The following is a 14,739-nucleotide window of genomic DNA, read 5'->3' on the forward strand; positions in this document are numbered from 1 at the left end:
AAATTAAAATTACAGGGATGCAGTGCAATTTAACGTTCATTGCCTGCTTTAACTGAGATACTTCCCTGTCAAACTGATAGATTATTTGTCAATAAACAACTTTTTTCACAAATTGTATAACATCTTTTCATTTAAATAAATGCCGATTCTGATATTTGATAGATATTGTTGTTAAAGACAGGTTTCGATATAGTTTTCATGAACAGTTTTATAAACTGTTTGCTATGTAGGAGAAATGTCGGATTTTTCGATTGTGTCCCAAAGCAGAAATTTTCTCCATGGTACAGCGTTAAAAATAAGTATGATTAAAGGATATCTGATTGAAATATCGGTGTTATTTGTATAGGGTAAGAGGTAGACCTGTGGCGGGTTAATGCAACTAATTTAGCAAAGATTACTGTAGAAACAAGAAAATTTCTCGATCAATTCATAGGTGAAGATGTGAGACGTACCTATCAAAGTCGGTATGCGAGGATTTCTGAGTGGATTATAGAGCGATTTGTTGGATCGTAACGTTTTGTTTCAGAGAGATATGAGAAACAGTTAGCGGGTTTTATTGATAAATATTAAGAAACTTTTAACAATAATATTTAAAATTCTAAAGTGTCTACGAATTTAAATTAAAAGTGCTTTTGCTTGTGGAGTAAACTTCGTTTCAATAGTGCTTAATAGGATGGGAATTATTTGAAAAAAAAAGTTTTTGATTTATATTAATGTGTAATTTATTCGGAAAATGAATTTTGTGTTGATTCTATTATTACATACTTTAGGTGCAGTGTTTGGCGGACAAATTTTGCTTGACCGCTCCGCGACGGTAAATAAATTGAACAGAAAGAAAAACAGAAGCAATTTTAAAGAAAGAAGTGATATTAAGGAAATAAATGCCAGTGATGGAGACGGATACAATAAAATAAATGGAAATACAGATGAAAAATGGGTTGTTGATTCGGTAAGATCAGTTTTTGGAAATTATATAAATATTATGATAATCGATAAGGATATTTCAAGTAACGTTGAATTATACTAAGTGCGTTTTTTCCCTACGAGTTAGGTCAATTTTAGTATACATTCGTGAAAACAATATGATACTGACACCGACACTGTTGGAAAAAATAATGATAATTATAACTGCAAAAAAAAATTCTGTTGTTATCAATACTGCATCATTATCATCATCATCATCATCATCATCATTTAAAGTATTAATATCATCATCATTATCATCACCGTCGTTTTCATTATCTTTATCAATAATAATGATAATACCAATAATACTAATATTTATAATGATTGTAATAATACTATTATTATTGTCCGTAAGTATTGACCTGGCACTCATTAATCTTCGCCAATATTTTCGGGCGTTTTCGTTAATTTACGCAATATTAATATCCTGAAAGTATCTACATTACTAAACTAACATGTAAAGTTAATCAGTGACACGGTGGCGTAGAGGTAAGGTGTCCGACTAGCACGCGCGTTCCCATGTGTTCGAAATCACTTACTGAATAGGTCTTTTTTTTCAATTTAATGCATTATAAGGTTATCGTTTACATTATTTTATGTGTCATATTTCATGAATTTTGATTGTTTTTTCTTGTTATATTTTTTTTCTGGAACGTTGGTGACAGGTAATTTGTCTTTTTATTTAAGATACTATTAAAACAATTTTATTCCATTATTTTACAACGGGAAAATATGATTACTCTTTATAAATGAACCATAGATATCACGATACGTTTGATCAGATGAGTAGTAAGTCTTCATATAAAATTTGGGGAAAAAATATATAGTCGGTCGCAGGACTCGAACCCACAATCCTGATATTGGCAGGTAAACGCTTTGTCCGCACAGCTACCTGCACATGCGACAGTATATCAATTAAGAACGATATATGTAATATGTAGTTAAACCGCTATTTATATTCGGACACCGAAAATTAATTTACGGAAATACACGGAATATTCATAAGTGCCAGGTCAATACTTACGGACAATACTAATAATATTTTATTATTTATAGTTTTATCTTAACATACTCCTAAAGAACGATCGTAAAAATGATGATGCCGCCTATTTTGGTGATGATAAAGATGATGATGATGAGGATGATGATAACTAAATATAGAAATATAACAGAAAGGGAGATAATAAATGATAGTAAAGTGCAACGATATTAAGATGACAATGGTAAAAATGATAGTGTTACATGTATTTTTCGTAAAAAGTCTAATATTCCACTGTTGCAGCTTCGTTATTTATCAAATCATTATCGTTTTAATCATTATGATAATCGGATTCATTTAAAGTACAATCGATTTACTCATAACCGTGATAATCATAATGACCATTGCATCCTTTTGCATTATTTTCAGTTTAAACATTATCATTACAATCATTAATGTCATCGGATCCATTGACATTATTGTCATTCGCTAAATATAGCGACATAAATAACGGTCATCGAATCCATTGTCGAATTACTCATTCGTGACAAGCATAATTGTAATACGATCCATTGTTAATTGCTTCATCATAATACATCATAAAACATCGAATCCATTTACGTTAGTTAAAACATTAATTTGACAATTACAATGGTCATTATAGCAATATACGTCAGTAAATCATTGTTTTAAAAATCATATAGGTCGTCTGATCCATTGTAAATTTATTCATTATCGTGACAGTTTTTATGTTAATCAAATCTATTTGTCAGTTTACACAGTGTCATGACAATCATAATGGTCGTAGGATCTATTTAGTATTTTTGTTAGTTAAATCATTATTGTAACAATCATAGTGGTCATCAGATCATTCAGTTAATAGTTAGTTTACCTGTTATCGTGACAACCTTAAATGTCCTCGGATCAATTCACTTTTTGTCAGTTTATGTAACTGAACACTGGAATTAAAAATTTAAACCTTAAAGTACATTGTCTGCATTCCATTTGTCTGCTGTTTAAGTTAAGATTATATTGATTAGCTCTAGACACACGACCTAGGTCAATCGTTCCGTGTTGATATATGAACCAGGAATGTGTATCAACATTTGTCTGATAGGGATAGTACAAACTAGAATACCATGTCCATACTTTGTAGTAAGATAAATCCATTTGAAATATTATTAATCAACAGTTAACAGAACAGAACGTTTGCTAAATCTATATTATAACTACATGGAACAATACAAAATGTTAGTGGAAATAAATCTTTCCTGTATTGTCAGCAATCCAACAAGCGTTTCGTATTTTTCTGTTGTACAGTTTATATATTCTGATATGCTATCATAAGACTAGACAGAGGAATTATTTATGTGACCTAAGGTCAATCGTTTAATGCTGATGCGAGAGCTAGGCATGTTTATTGACAACTGTCTGCTGGGGGCATTGCTAAATAGAACAAAACGTCTGCAGTCTGTTTCTTATCAAAAGGCGAGAAGGAAGCAAAATATTCCACAAGCTACCAACTAATTGTTTACCTCACAAATGTTTTCAAACATATTTGAAAGGAATGTTTGATAGTGAACTAACAAATATATATAGTTGAGAATATTCACCGGTAAAGTGATTGTCCAACAGTGTCATTTCCTCAATACTTGTATTGAAACTTAATATGAAGATAAAGAGAAGTAAAGATACAATAAACTTATCATATAAGTAATTGAAAGGTAGTAAAATTTAGTGAGAAAAAGAGAAACAAAAATAGTATCTGCTTTAGTAGTAAAGATTTGCATTGAACTGTTACACAAAGTGTCTGAAACCATTGTTGAAACTATCTAATTAAGCATTTAGACATACATCCTACGGTTTTCAATTGGTTAGAGAAGGTTTTTTTATGTTAAAAGAGAGGTATGTCAGGTAATTTTGTTTTTGTTTTATAACTGTATATATATTTTTTTTTAAAAAAGGCAACAAGACTAGACTAGAATTACCTATCTAAAAATGAGTCTGTTTGCCTGTTTGTCTGTGCGAAAATTTGCAATATCAATTGTGTAGAGTGGTATCTTTACAATTAACAAATAAAGGCATTTTGTGGATATCCCGCACTTAAAACATTTATCTGGGAACGATTTCTTCCATTTCACTCTGTATTTGGTTTCAAATATTGCATTAATCACCTTTTCTGTCTGTGTGTTTCTTTTCTTAAAAAAAAGACATGACACCAAGGGTTATTTTCTTAACAAACGTATATATTTATTTCCAAGGATATAGTATGGTTTGTTATTTTTTAAAAGTTTTGGGTCGATTTGATAAGCCTGGTACTATTCAAGAACTCCGTATTATAGATGCTGTGTTCTTTTTGTAATTATTTTTTTTATGTTTTACTATTCTATAGCTAGAACAACAAAAGCAAATAGTCATTCTTTTATACGTATGCATTTTATCAAACAAATTCTATCTCACTTCATACATATAGCATGTAATTTATGACTTGGTTTTCAAGATTTAATTTCAGCATGTCTTTTGTTTTCATATAACTCGTGTCCTTTCTCCTTATCTGCTAAAAAAGGTAGTTATTTAAGTTTACTTTGTATATCTAGCGTAAAGTCCGGCTATCGTGAAACATTAAAAAGAATAATCAGTACATCAATATTATTTAATGTTTTGAGAAAGCTCATTAACTTTCAGCTATTTTAATAGTTATATTGCAGACAGAAGGTATGCTGTCACGCGAACAATCAGTAATTTCAGTTATATATGATTGTAATTTAGGGCCGCTAGCAATATCGCATACAGAGATAATAATTGTTTGTTTTAGGTGAAAGATTAAAAGTTATTTCATTAAGTCTGTCATATGCTTGGTGTCCAAAAATAAAAAAAGAAATGTGTCTAACTTTCTATCTATTTCATACCGTTTAGCAATGGCTCGGTCAAAGATAGATATGTCAGCAATTGTGAATCATGTTAACATGTCATGTTTTGTTATGTTAAAAGATAATGAATGACCTACAGATCGTGACATAATAAAAAAACAACAGGTGAGTTTAAAATATCAGAAAATAAAGGCTTTGAAACATAGTAAACAGAATAAATGCTATGGAAACACACTAAAGTCTGTTGTTCTTAACTTTTTATTGCTATTCAAAATTGAAAAGTGTTTGTCACAGTATACCGAATGTAAATTGCCGCGTTATATAAAAGCCCGTTATGAAAATTCTTCCTTTGGCGTATTGGTCAAGATAAGCGGATAGTTTTATTTACTAGGCAACCTGGGTTCAATTCCTGACTCACAAATGTTTTAATATAGCATTTTCTTTAAAAAAATCATGTTATAATATTAATAATACCATTTTCCGCTGTAATTGTTTTATGAACAAAGAAAGAAGGACGAATATTTATTAGCTTTGTATCGGAAAATATGCATTCGTTCTTCAGCGAAAATATTGCGCGACTTTAGGAGCGCAATATTCTTCCGCTGAAGAACGAATGCATATTTCCCGATGCAATGATAATAACCTTTTTATTACATACGCATCTACACGTATAAATATTATGTAAATATCATAAATATGTTCAATAGCCTAAATTGGATTGACAATACTGAACTAAATAGATAAAAATAGTGCAACAACACACACTGAATTACGTCATGCACCCGATATGAAATTCAGGCGTCAGTATATGGAAAAATATTGACGTTTCCAGTGTAACTTAACGGGGAATAGAAACGAGTATGTAATAAACAATCAGTATTATTTTGCACTGAGTAATAATATTAACATTCAATGATAAATTTTAGCACACAGAACATTCCAAGCATGCATTTAGGTAGACATCATGCATACTATACGCTTGATGCATTTGATTGTTAAAATATTTTTACATCATTCGGCCATTGATATGTTCCAGTATAATATTGAGCGTCTAAGCATTAACGCAAGCTATAAAGAAAATTAAAATTACAAGTGTTAAAACGTAAATAGATAGAGAGAAAGTCTTGAATAATAATATAGGTATAATATAAAGTCTTCATCCTTTATGTTTCATTTGAGAAAAACAATATCATTTCAAGAGAAAAATTAGGGGAGCTTTGATTTTATTTTTAATGTGTATGTCTCTCACACTCCAGGTCATGGGTTCGAGGTCCAATGGAGTAACAATCGTACCTTCAGATATAACGTGGACTAGTAATTCAAATAAGCATCAGTTTTTATTCAAGTACAACTAAGTATAAGCTAAACAGAAATGAATGGTGAACTTTTACAATATGACGTTGATAAGTTCATTTGATATTCGCATTTTATCGAAACATTCTATATCATCCTGTACGGGGAAATGGTATACATTTGTTTAAGGTAATGTCCGAATCGTAAGATTATAGAATTCAGACATACATGCACTTATATGCTGGTAAAAATGAGAGAGCTTTTTCCGTATCAGTTGCGTACATACCCGAAACTTAACATGAAATAAATCAGGAAGAAAAAGCCATTCGCCATAATTATTAGGCATTTTTTTTTTGTATATAGTGAAATACTGTTTGATACTAATGCCATTATGCAAAGTATTTTATTCATTTGAATCTGGTATATGACTTTAATAATTTGTACAACAGAATATGTGTTTACATCATTGTCGGATTTTAACTGGCATTTAAGGCATTTTTACATAAAATCTGAAAACCAGAGATGTATGAATATCTTTTATATGCTGCTTTACTGCATTTTAATATTCTATAGCTAGAAAATCTAAAACATACACATTAAAACATTATTCGTTGTAACTCAGAGTATTTCTAGACATAATACAAACACTGTACACGTATAAAATAATGTTCATTTATTCGTCTGCAGATATTTTACGAAGATTACCAGTCTGATTCTCCAGCAAACAATATAGCTTCCCTTGACGTGTGTCCTCCGGTTCCGGATGTTATAACAGACGACGCATGCGCACAAAGTTCTTGTCAAAAAGATACTGATTGTTCGGATGGATTCAGATGTTGTTTTACTGGATGTTCTTTTACGTGCCTTCCTGAGATCAAACCAGCCGCACGTAAGCTATTACCATCTTACAGGTGTTTGATCGCTTTTAAATGTTTTTGATTAATGGCATTTCAGTTGTAATCTTACCTTACCAAATGAACATTTTCTGTCATCAGTCTGAAGTGAAAATAGCCGAGTAATGTCATGTAAGCCCTATCGAAATATGACAACAGGAATTCACGAATTGACTAATGTCAACAACAATAGAGTTCAAAATAAGTCAGACCATCGAAGCATGTAAAAATGAAAACTGATCGAATATATCATGTATATTTTTTTCCCACCTATTTTTTGTCACAATGGTGACATATTTCTTGAAAGAAATTTACTTTTATGATTATCGACCCCTTAGTCAACATAGATAAAACAATTAAACTTATTTCAGAATAATTTGCCGTGTCACATACATAGTTTCCGTACGTATGGTCCTCACATAATATTTGATAGAAAATACGATGGTACATTTTTTTCCATTGCAGATACAAGTACTTTGTTTCAATTTTGAATAGTTTGAATAGAGGTATTTCATAACACCATGCGTTGATAAAGCTGTTGTTATTAGTATCTCTATTACTATGCCTATGCTAAATCACTGAATGACGAGTAATACGAACTTAGTGTAAACGGCAACAGCGTAAAACTATTTTGTTTTGCATCTTCTTGCATTTTAGACTTTCTCGATATCACAGAAGAAAATATGACTTATTTTTGTTTCATTTTATAGTTGTGGACTGGCGAAAAGAACCAAGAAGATCAAGATCTGGTAAATGAACGTTTTGATGCTTTATTGCGATATATTTACAATCATAATGTGTGCTTTTAGAAAAACGTAAAGGAATAATGTTACTCGTAGGTTTGTTGTGATTGTTGTGTTTGTATACTTACTTACTTAATCCACTTAATCTTCTTCGTCCCGAATGGGACAAAAGGCGCCAACAGTACATCTCCACCTGTCTCTGTTGTTGGCAGCGTGTTCTGCCTCGCCATACAAGGGCCCCATCTCTTTCTGTTCTTGTGTTATGGTGCATCTCCGTGTTCTTTTGGGACGTCTTTGTTTCCTTCTTCTAGGTGGTGTCCATTTCAGTGCTATTTTGGGTGGTCGGGACTGGTCCATTCTGAGGACGTGATCTATCCATCTCATTCTGCGTTTGTGTTTGTATGCCTATCAGCAATACTAGATTCTATCATTTAAAAGTCAAATGTTTATAGTTTTATTGTTGTTATATTTCCCGGTCCTTTTAGATCGTGGAGTACATTCGTATTTACTGTAATAGAATTCCGCATATGCTGTTGATCAGGGACGTGCAAACCGAGTCTGCTATTTTGTTGCTTGACTGCGTTCTATATGTTTCCAAAGGATCTTTTCGCAGATTTTAGTTACAAAGTTCCTTCCTTGGTTTTTACATAAACATTATGTTCATTTATGCACAATAATTAGTTTCTGTTTATTGTCAATATAATAATTTAAGTTATTTCAGGAATATCATGGTTGATTAGCAAACCTAGAGCAGTTGGATCCTCATCAGAAGGTAACTGTTCCTCTTTCATACGAAAAGTAAAACCTTATCCAATAACCATAATTGTTCACAATCATTTTTTCAGCTTTTATACATTTAAAGAACCAAACCATGTGTTGGCAGTGTGTACATCTGAGGGCTGTGAGCTTCGTTTTGGGGAGGCTGCGTTTTTGGAACGTGGCATATAATAATAATATAAATAATTTTTAAAAATATAAAATAATATAATAAATATTTAGTACTAAAAGTGGTAATTGATGTTTAATAAAGGTGTAAAGAAATCGATTGTCAAATTGAAGGTAAATATGCATTTTTGTTTATGTGTTAGAAAGACGAGCAGTCTGTTTTTAATTGAAGAGAAAAATACATCCTCTGTTATTGAAAATGAGAACTGGTAGGTGTGCGCGTAATTACCTTGACAATGTCCAGACAATGTAACACATAATTGAATTACTATGTCTACGTCTTCAACAATTACACAGCTTGTCTTTCTGCCACGTGGGGTAACCTTTGATGTTGGTAATGGAAGCTTTAAGTTATTCTGTTAGTTAATAAACACATAGGATGATGTCTACAGCACTAATCACAACAAAACTATTTATGTTCCTTACTTCACTGTCCTAATTCATCACCAGATTTGCTTTGATGAAATGTGAGATAGTATTGATATTATTACACTGCAAAAGATTGCTGTTTTTTTTTTCGCCAAACCAAATTAAACATTTTGCACGTCCGACGCCACAGTATATAATTATTTCAATAATTAGCAGATTGTTGTTCGAAAATGTTAGTACATGTGGTACATTATAGTGTCCGACTTTAATGGCTGCAGAATGTTACACAAATAATGTTCTTTGTAATAGCTACATCAATGTCAGAGCGCGTAAGTTTTCGGAGTGGTTTTGCCGGATCGCCTATTACGATAGGAATTTTCTATGAAAACTGGTCTTAAAAGACTACGAACATTCGGAAAAAAGCAGGAAATGCATGGCTTCCTATTTTCCCTTCATTTCAAAAATAAAGCCAGCGACAGTGAAACACGATACACCACAAAAGGCGACGTTGGCTTATTGAAAAAGACCTAAACGCGTCTCTAAAAACAGATAATTGCTTCCATAAATCTCCATTTTGAATGGGACAGGGAACCAGATTACCGCCATTACTAATGACAAAACAATGTTTAAGGTTCCGCTACACCAATTCAGATCCTTCTTTATTTCATATAAACAACGAAATATTTAGACCTCATTTTCAGTGCATAAAGCATTTCAGTGATATGAAAACCATATTCTGGTTATTTAGTATAACATGTGTTTTTATGTTACATATAAAAAATTCTGTTCTGAAAAACATCACCCGCTGAAAATGCTCCCATGAAAATAGCCGTGTAGCAAATATGCGTATGTAGACATTTTCTCAATGAATAAAACTAAAACTTGGAAATTCACAATTAAAATGAATCTTAAAAAAATAGGTCTTTTCTCAATACATTTAGCAATAAAACTAACCCCAAAAAATAACTGACTCGTTTTAGTATTAACAGATTTCATCAACAGCATTGAATCCCATTTTGAACTACTTCACTATTAAAACAAAAGTATTCAGTGAGTCGAAATGGAACGAGTTGGCATAAGTCGGTTAAAAACCTCTTCAGATCTAATGTTATTTGTAAATGTCTCGCCGACTCAAAAATAAATCTTTTCTTACTTGATATATTTCTGTCTGTCATCTCCAAAAAAGAAGAACCAAGCAAGCCGAATTCTTACTTTGTTAAAAAAAGCTACCCTTGTGTTTATTACTATTTTCCTTCAAGGATGGCATGTGTTGATTTTTTTTTTTTTTTTTTTTTTTTTTTTTTTTTTTTTTTTTTTTTTTTGTTATATGTCGGCAATGATTTAAAATTTCGGATAATTTGGTTGATAAAAGCTTGATACATGTATTTACTTGATTTTCTTTAAACAAATTCAGTAATGATGTTTCTCTGTAATCGGTACGATATTTTCACATCGTTTATCAAATTGCAAATTGGATACAAATATAAAATATGTATGTTTTCAAATTAAAGGGTCACTTCCTGATTCATAACACTATTCAATAAAAGCGAAAAGGCATAAATTTTTATGTCAATAATTGTAACTTAAAAGAGAAAAATCCTTGTTTTGATTGACTGACAGTTGGAGGATTTTAAAAACATCTTTGAACTGTAAGTAATTGATTAACGTATTTTGAAACGAGTCCCAATAACACAAGTGCAACTGAATCGTGAGAAAAATGAAAGATATGCAAGTCATGTATAAAATATGTCATTAAGCTTTTACAAGTCATCCGATACTTCTGTGTGTTCGGTTTAATGTCTATATATTTGTTTTAATTTAAGTTTAACATTGACTTCCCACGCTCCTACACTATATCATCATAGGAATTACCTACAGTTCACATGTTTTGATGCAACGAAGATTTTAAATATACGGTTATTTCGAACTATTAACATTCAGTTCATCAAAGTATATTTTTACAGCTTTTGCGGTGCAATAATTTTGAATTTCCATATATGTTTGAAATAAAACACAACCATTAAGCTTAAACAAATTTCTACATTTCAACCTACATTAAAGTTACGTTATAAGGAATACTTACAGAAATTAAAATAAAATTATATAGAGAACAGTTATTCCTTTCTCACATTTTTGCCATTTCTTATGCGGTATAAACTTATAAATTTATATTAAAAGCTACATTGTTCTTAATACTCTCCTCCCGGAACATAAGAATGCAGCCCTTCTGTACTGGTATAAACACAGCTAAATGCAACCCTTTTATACTGGCATGAAAACATTGAAATGAAAGCCTTTTATACTGGCATAAAAACATTGAAATACAACCCTTCTATACTGGCATACAATTAAACATTGAAATGAAACAATGTTAGACCTGCATTAAAATATTGAAATGCAACCCTTTTATATTAGCATTAAATATTAAAATGTAACCCTTTTGTGCTGGCATGAAACTATTGAAATCTTAACTCCGAATATGGTGTGCTCATTAAAAGAAATAATAGCATAAGCCCTCCCAGCTAAGTACATGTAACCTAAACCATAGATATTCACTGAGCTTACTGTTGAAATGCACACTGCCCCTAAATGACCCCAGAACTTTATAAAGCCGCAGAGATTTTCTGTATAGAATTTTATCAAAGCGGAAAATAATAAAACAGTATGTACTAGGACAATATATAGATTTTTTAAATTAGGCTGCAGTATGTCTAAAGCGTTCCAAATTGGAATACTGAAGTTAATGCCGGGCAGAATGGATTAATTTTTAAAATCAAAATTGCAGTGGAAGCATGCAGTACTAATCCTGTGGAGTCGGATGAAGATCCTCTGCTCTGTCCCCATGGATATTTTTGTCACGTGACTGATCCGGGAAATCCAAAAGAAGGAATACCTAATAGTGGATATTGTGTCAAACATACTGGAGAAAAATGTAAGAACTGTTAAGAGTATATGACTAAAAAGATTACCTATGTGAGTAACTTTCTCTTTGTCAGTACAGACGGTCATATAGTAGTCACCGTCATAATTCACGGCAAGGTAGGGTTAGTGCACCGGCAGTTACGTTGCAGTTACCGTTACCGCGTATCGCAAAGGGGATGCCAGTCATTGCATAGATACATGTTTGTATTTGACATTTATTAGGTGATCCATATCAGTTATAGTTACTGTTTCTATAGAGCTTTCGATTGCTTTACCGGGTATTATGAATTAGATTCCCTTCTTATCTTTATCAACCTTATATAACGAAACTATTCAATTCTTTATTTAATAGACTCCCCAGCTGAAGAAGAACTAGTAATTGCATCGGCGTTGACAGAAAGGAAAACGTGCAAGGCGGACAATATAGTACTATTAGATGGTGCAAAAATACAACTCGGAAATAAGCATTGGTGTGTATATATCATAACATTTTCAAACGTTTTGTTTTATTAATCGATTTCTTTTATTCTCTCTACCTCGTTGTTTGTGGGGTTCTCCTTCATCTTATTAATGCAACGCCTGTCAAAATACAGAACAATTACCGGTAAGCACTCTTACAATCTTTTAAACATTAAATTATTGATGTTTAAAAGTTATAGACAGATGTATTTTATTATTTTGTCTGCTAATTATAAATGCCTGTTAAAATCAATTTGTGTAGTTTTTTTCTTTCTTAAATGATGTAAACGCTCACGTCTTGACATTTCATCTTGATTTAAAGAGCATTTATTTATACCTTGTGTAATTCAAAAGTGTTTCTTTTTCAGTCGTTCCGTCTGAATTCTTGTAAGTTATTACCTGTTATCTGTTATAATCTGTTACTTATTCATTTTGAAATAACTTTTTTCTACATTTTCTACATTTTCAGTCGTTGCAAAAAGGGATATCTTTCTTGCAAAAAAAGATTAAAGAAAACTAGAGTCAACAAAAAATCCAAAGGCGTTAAGAATAAAACCAAACAACGTGAGAAAAATAAGAAAAACAAACGAGTAAAAGGTAATAATTTCAATATTATGCTTCAAGCATTTCACTCGATTTTATTGCTTTTCCGTATAGAAAAATTAATATATTACTTATATTTATCAAATATCTTATTTCAGTGTATCCTTTAAGATTTATTTTACTTAAGAAATGACCAATTAATACTTTTTACGAAACCAAAACGTATTACAACCCTACATGTATTTAAAGACAGTCAATATTTACTTTGTTTATTTCCAGGTAAAAACAAACGGTTATTACACTAAAATCGAAACATAGATCATCTACCGCCTCATTAAAGTCAACAACACATATTTCAGAACAAAAGATAAGGGGTTAAACGACTCAGAATATCAAACAGACAATGGAAACTGGTTAAGAAATCAGTGAAGATACCAGCCTGTTCACTAGTTCATATATTTCATAACTGAAGATGTAAAGCGATTCTGAATAATAATTAAACTACGTAAACAAGTAAAGCTGTTCTTCTATAAAGAAGATGGTTGAAATCGGAACTAACGGTAATGATACGTGATGCAAAATGTAGCTTTTCTACTCAAATATAAGACTGTATTTGATGCAAAATTGAAGGTAATAATTCCAATACATTGTTTATTTCTATTTATTAATAAATGATACATGTAGTATAGTGTTACTTATGCTTATTTCAAGACTTCCTCATGTAACAAGCCGCCAAAACTATTTTCAGTAGGACTGACTTGACAATTCGTCAACCGAAATATATGGTTAATATTGCATAATGCTTATTCTTTACAAACTGTAAAAATACATTGATTTCATTCTTCTGTCGAATAGTTATTCATGATTTAAATAAATTGTTATCAATAAATAGAATAGCTGAAATAATGTTTCACTGACAGTTTCTAGCCGGTATCCCTATTTTCAAATCACTTTTCGTTCGTTCGTACCGTTTTTTATGTTTTGTATGTTGATGGTATTACCTTTCCACTCCCTCATCCATTCGCCCAAGTGTTATTTTAATTTCATTATAAAAATACCTTTACTAAAAGTTATTGATGGATCTTTGAAGCAATTCATGAAATAGTCCTTCCACAGCAGTGACTATATGAGTGTGGTCTGCTTTGCGGGGTGTGGCTATGATTATGCCTGCTCCGCCCAATGCTTCAAAAAATTCTACTTATCATTTGAATTTGATATTTTCTGATTACGGGCGATGACAGTTGCATGTTACGGAATTATTAATTTCAATTTCTTTGATCTGAACTTCTTACCTTATCTAATAAAATATTAATAAGACGTGTGATAATGTTCGTGGACACCATGTATTACCAGCATTATCCGTTTGTATCTCAAATGCAGTCGTTTTGTCATATTCAATAAGAGAAATGTAAGTCGAAAAATGGAAAGGAAATCAACAGTGACCAGTTCTGGTAGTTTTAAAGTAATAAAATGTATTTAGAATTTTAAACTGAAACAATAGTTTATGTTAATAATTTGTAAAAGTTCCTCACCGTTTAACAAATAAACCTTATTACGTTTCGTTGCAATATTGAACTAAAGTACAGGTAGCATGACTAGAAGTATTTATCACCTCATCCGCGAACCACTCTCAAAGTAAACAGGGCTATACAATAGACTATAGACATCAAGATGTAAGATACAGTCTAAGTATATGTTCAGCGTTATGGGCGAAGTACAGCTAAGGCATCGTGGGTATACTTCCAGGGTAGTTGAAT

General features: G+C 31.5%; 1 protein-coding gene across 1 annotated transcript; it reads left to right on the top strand.

The window, feature by feature from the left end:
• The first annotated feature begins 302 nt into the window (after window positions 1-302).
• Window positions 303-13,666, top strand: LOC123526482 (uncharacterized). Its single transcript, XM_045305649.2, has 8 exons — window positions 303-949; window positions 6,796-6,997; window positions 7,712-7,750; window positions 8,466-8,516; window positions 11,844-11,990; window positions 12,333-12,450; window positions 12,909-13,036; window positions 13,262-13,666. The coding sequence occupies exons 1-8, from the start codon at window positions 734-736 to the stop codon at window positions 13,285-13,287; spliced, it is 927 nt and encodes a 308-aa protein (XP_045161584.2). The 5' UTR covers window positions 303-733; the 3' UTR covers window positions 13,288-13,666.
• The last annotated feature ends 1,073 nt before the right edge of the window (window positions 13,667-14,739 follow it).

Source organism: Mercenaria mercenaria, chromosome 14 (genome assembly GCF_021730395.1).
Source record: "Mercenaria mercenaria strain notata chromosome 14, MADL_Memer_1, whole genome shotgun sequence".
Taxonomy (NCBI): domain Eukaryota; kingdom Metazoa; phylum Mollusca; class Bivalvia; order Venerida; family Veneridae; genus Mercenaria; species Mercenaria mercenaria.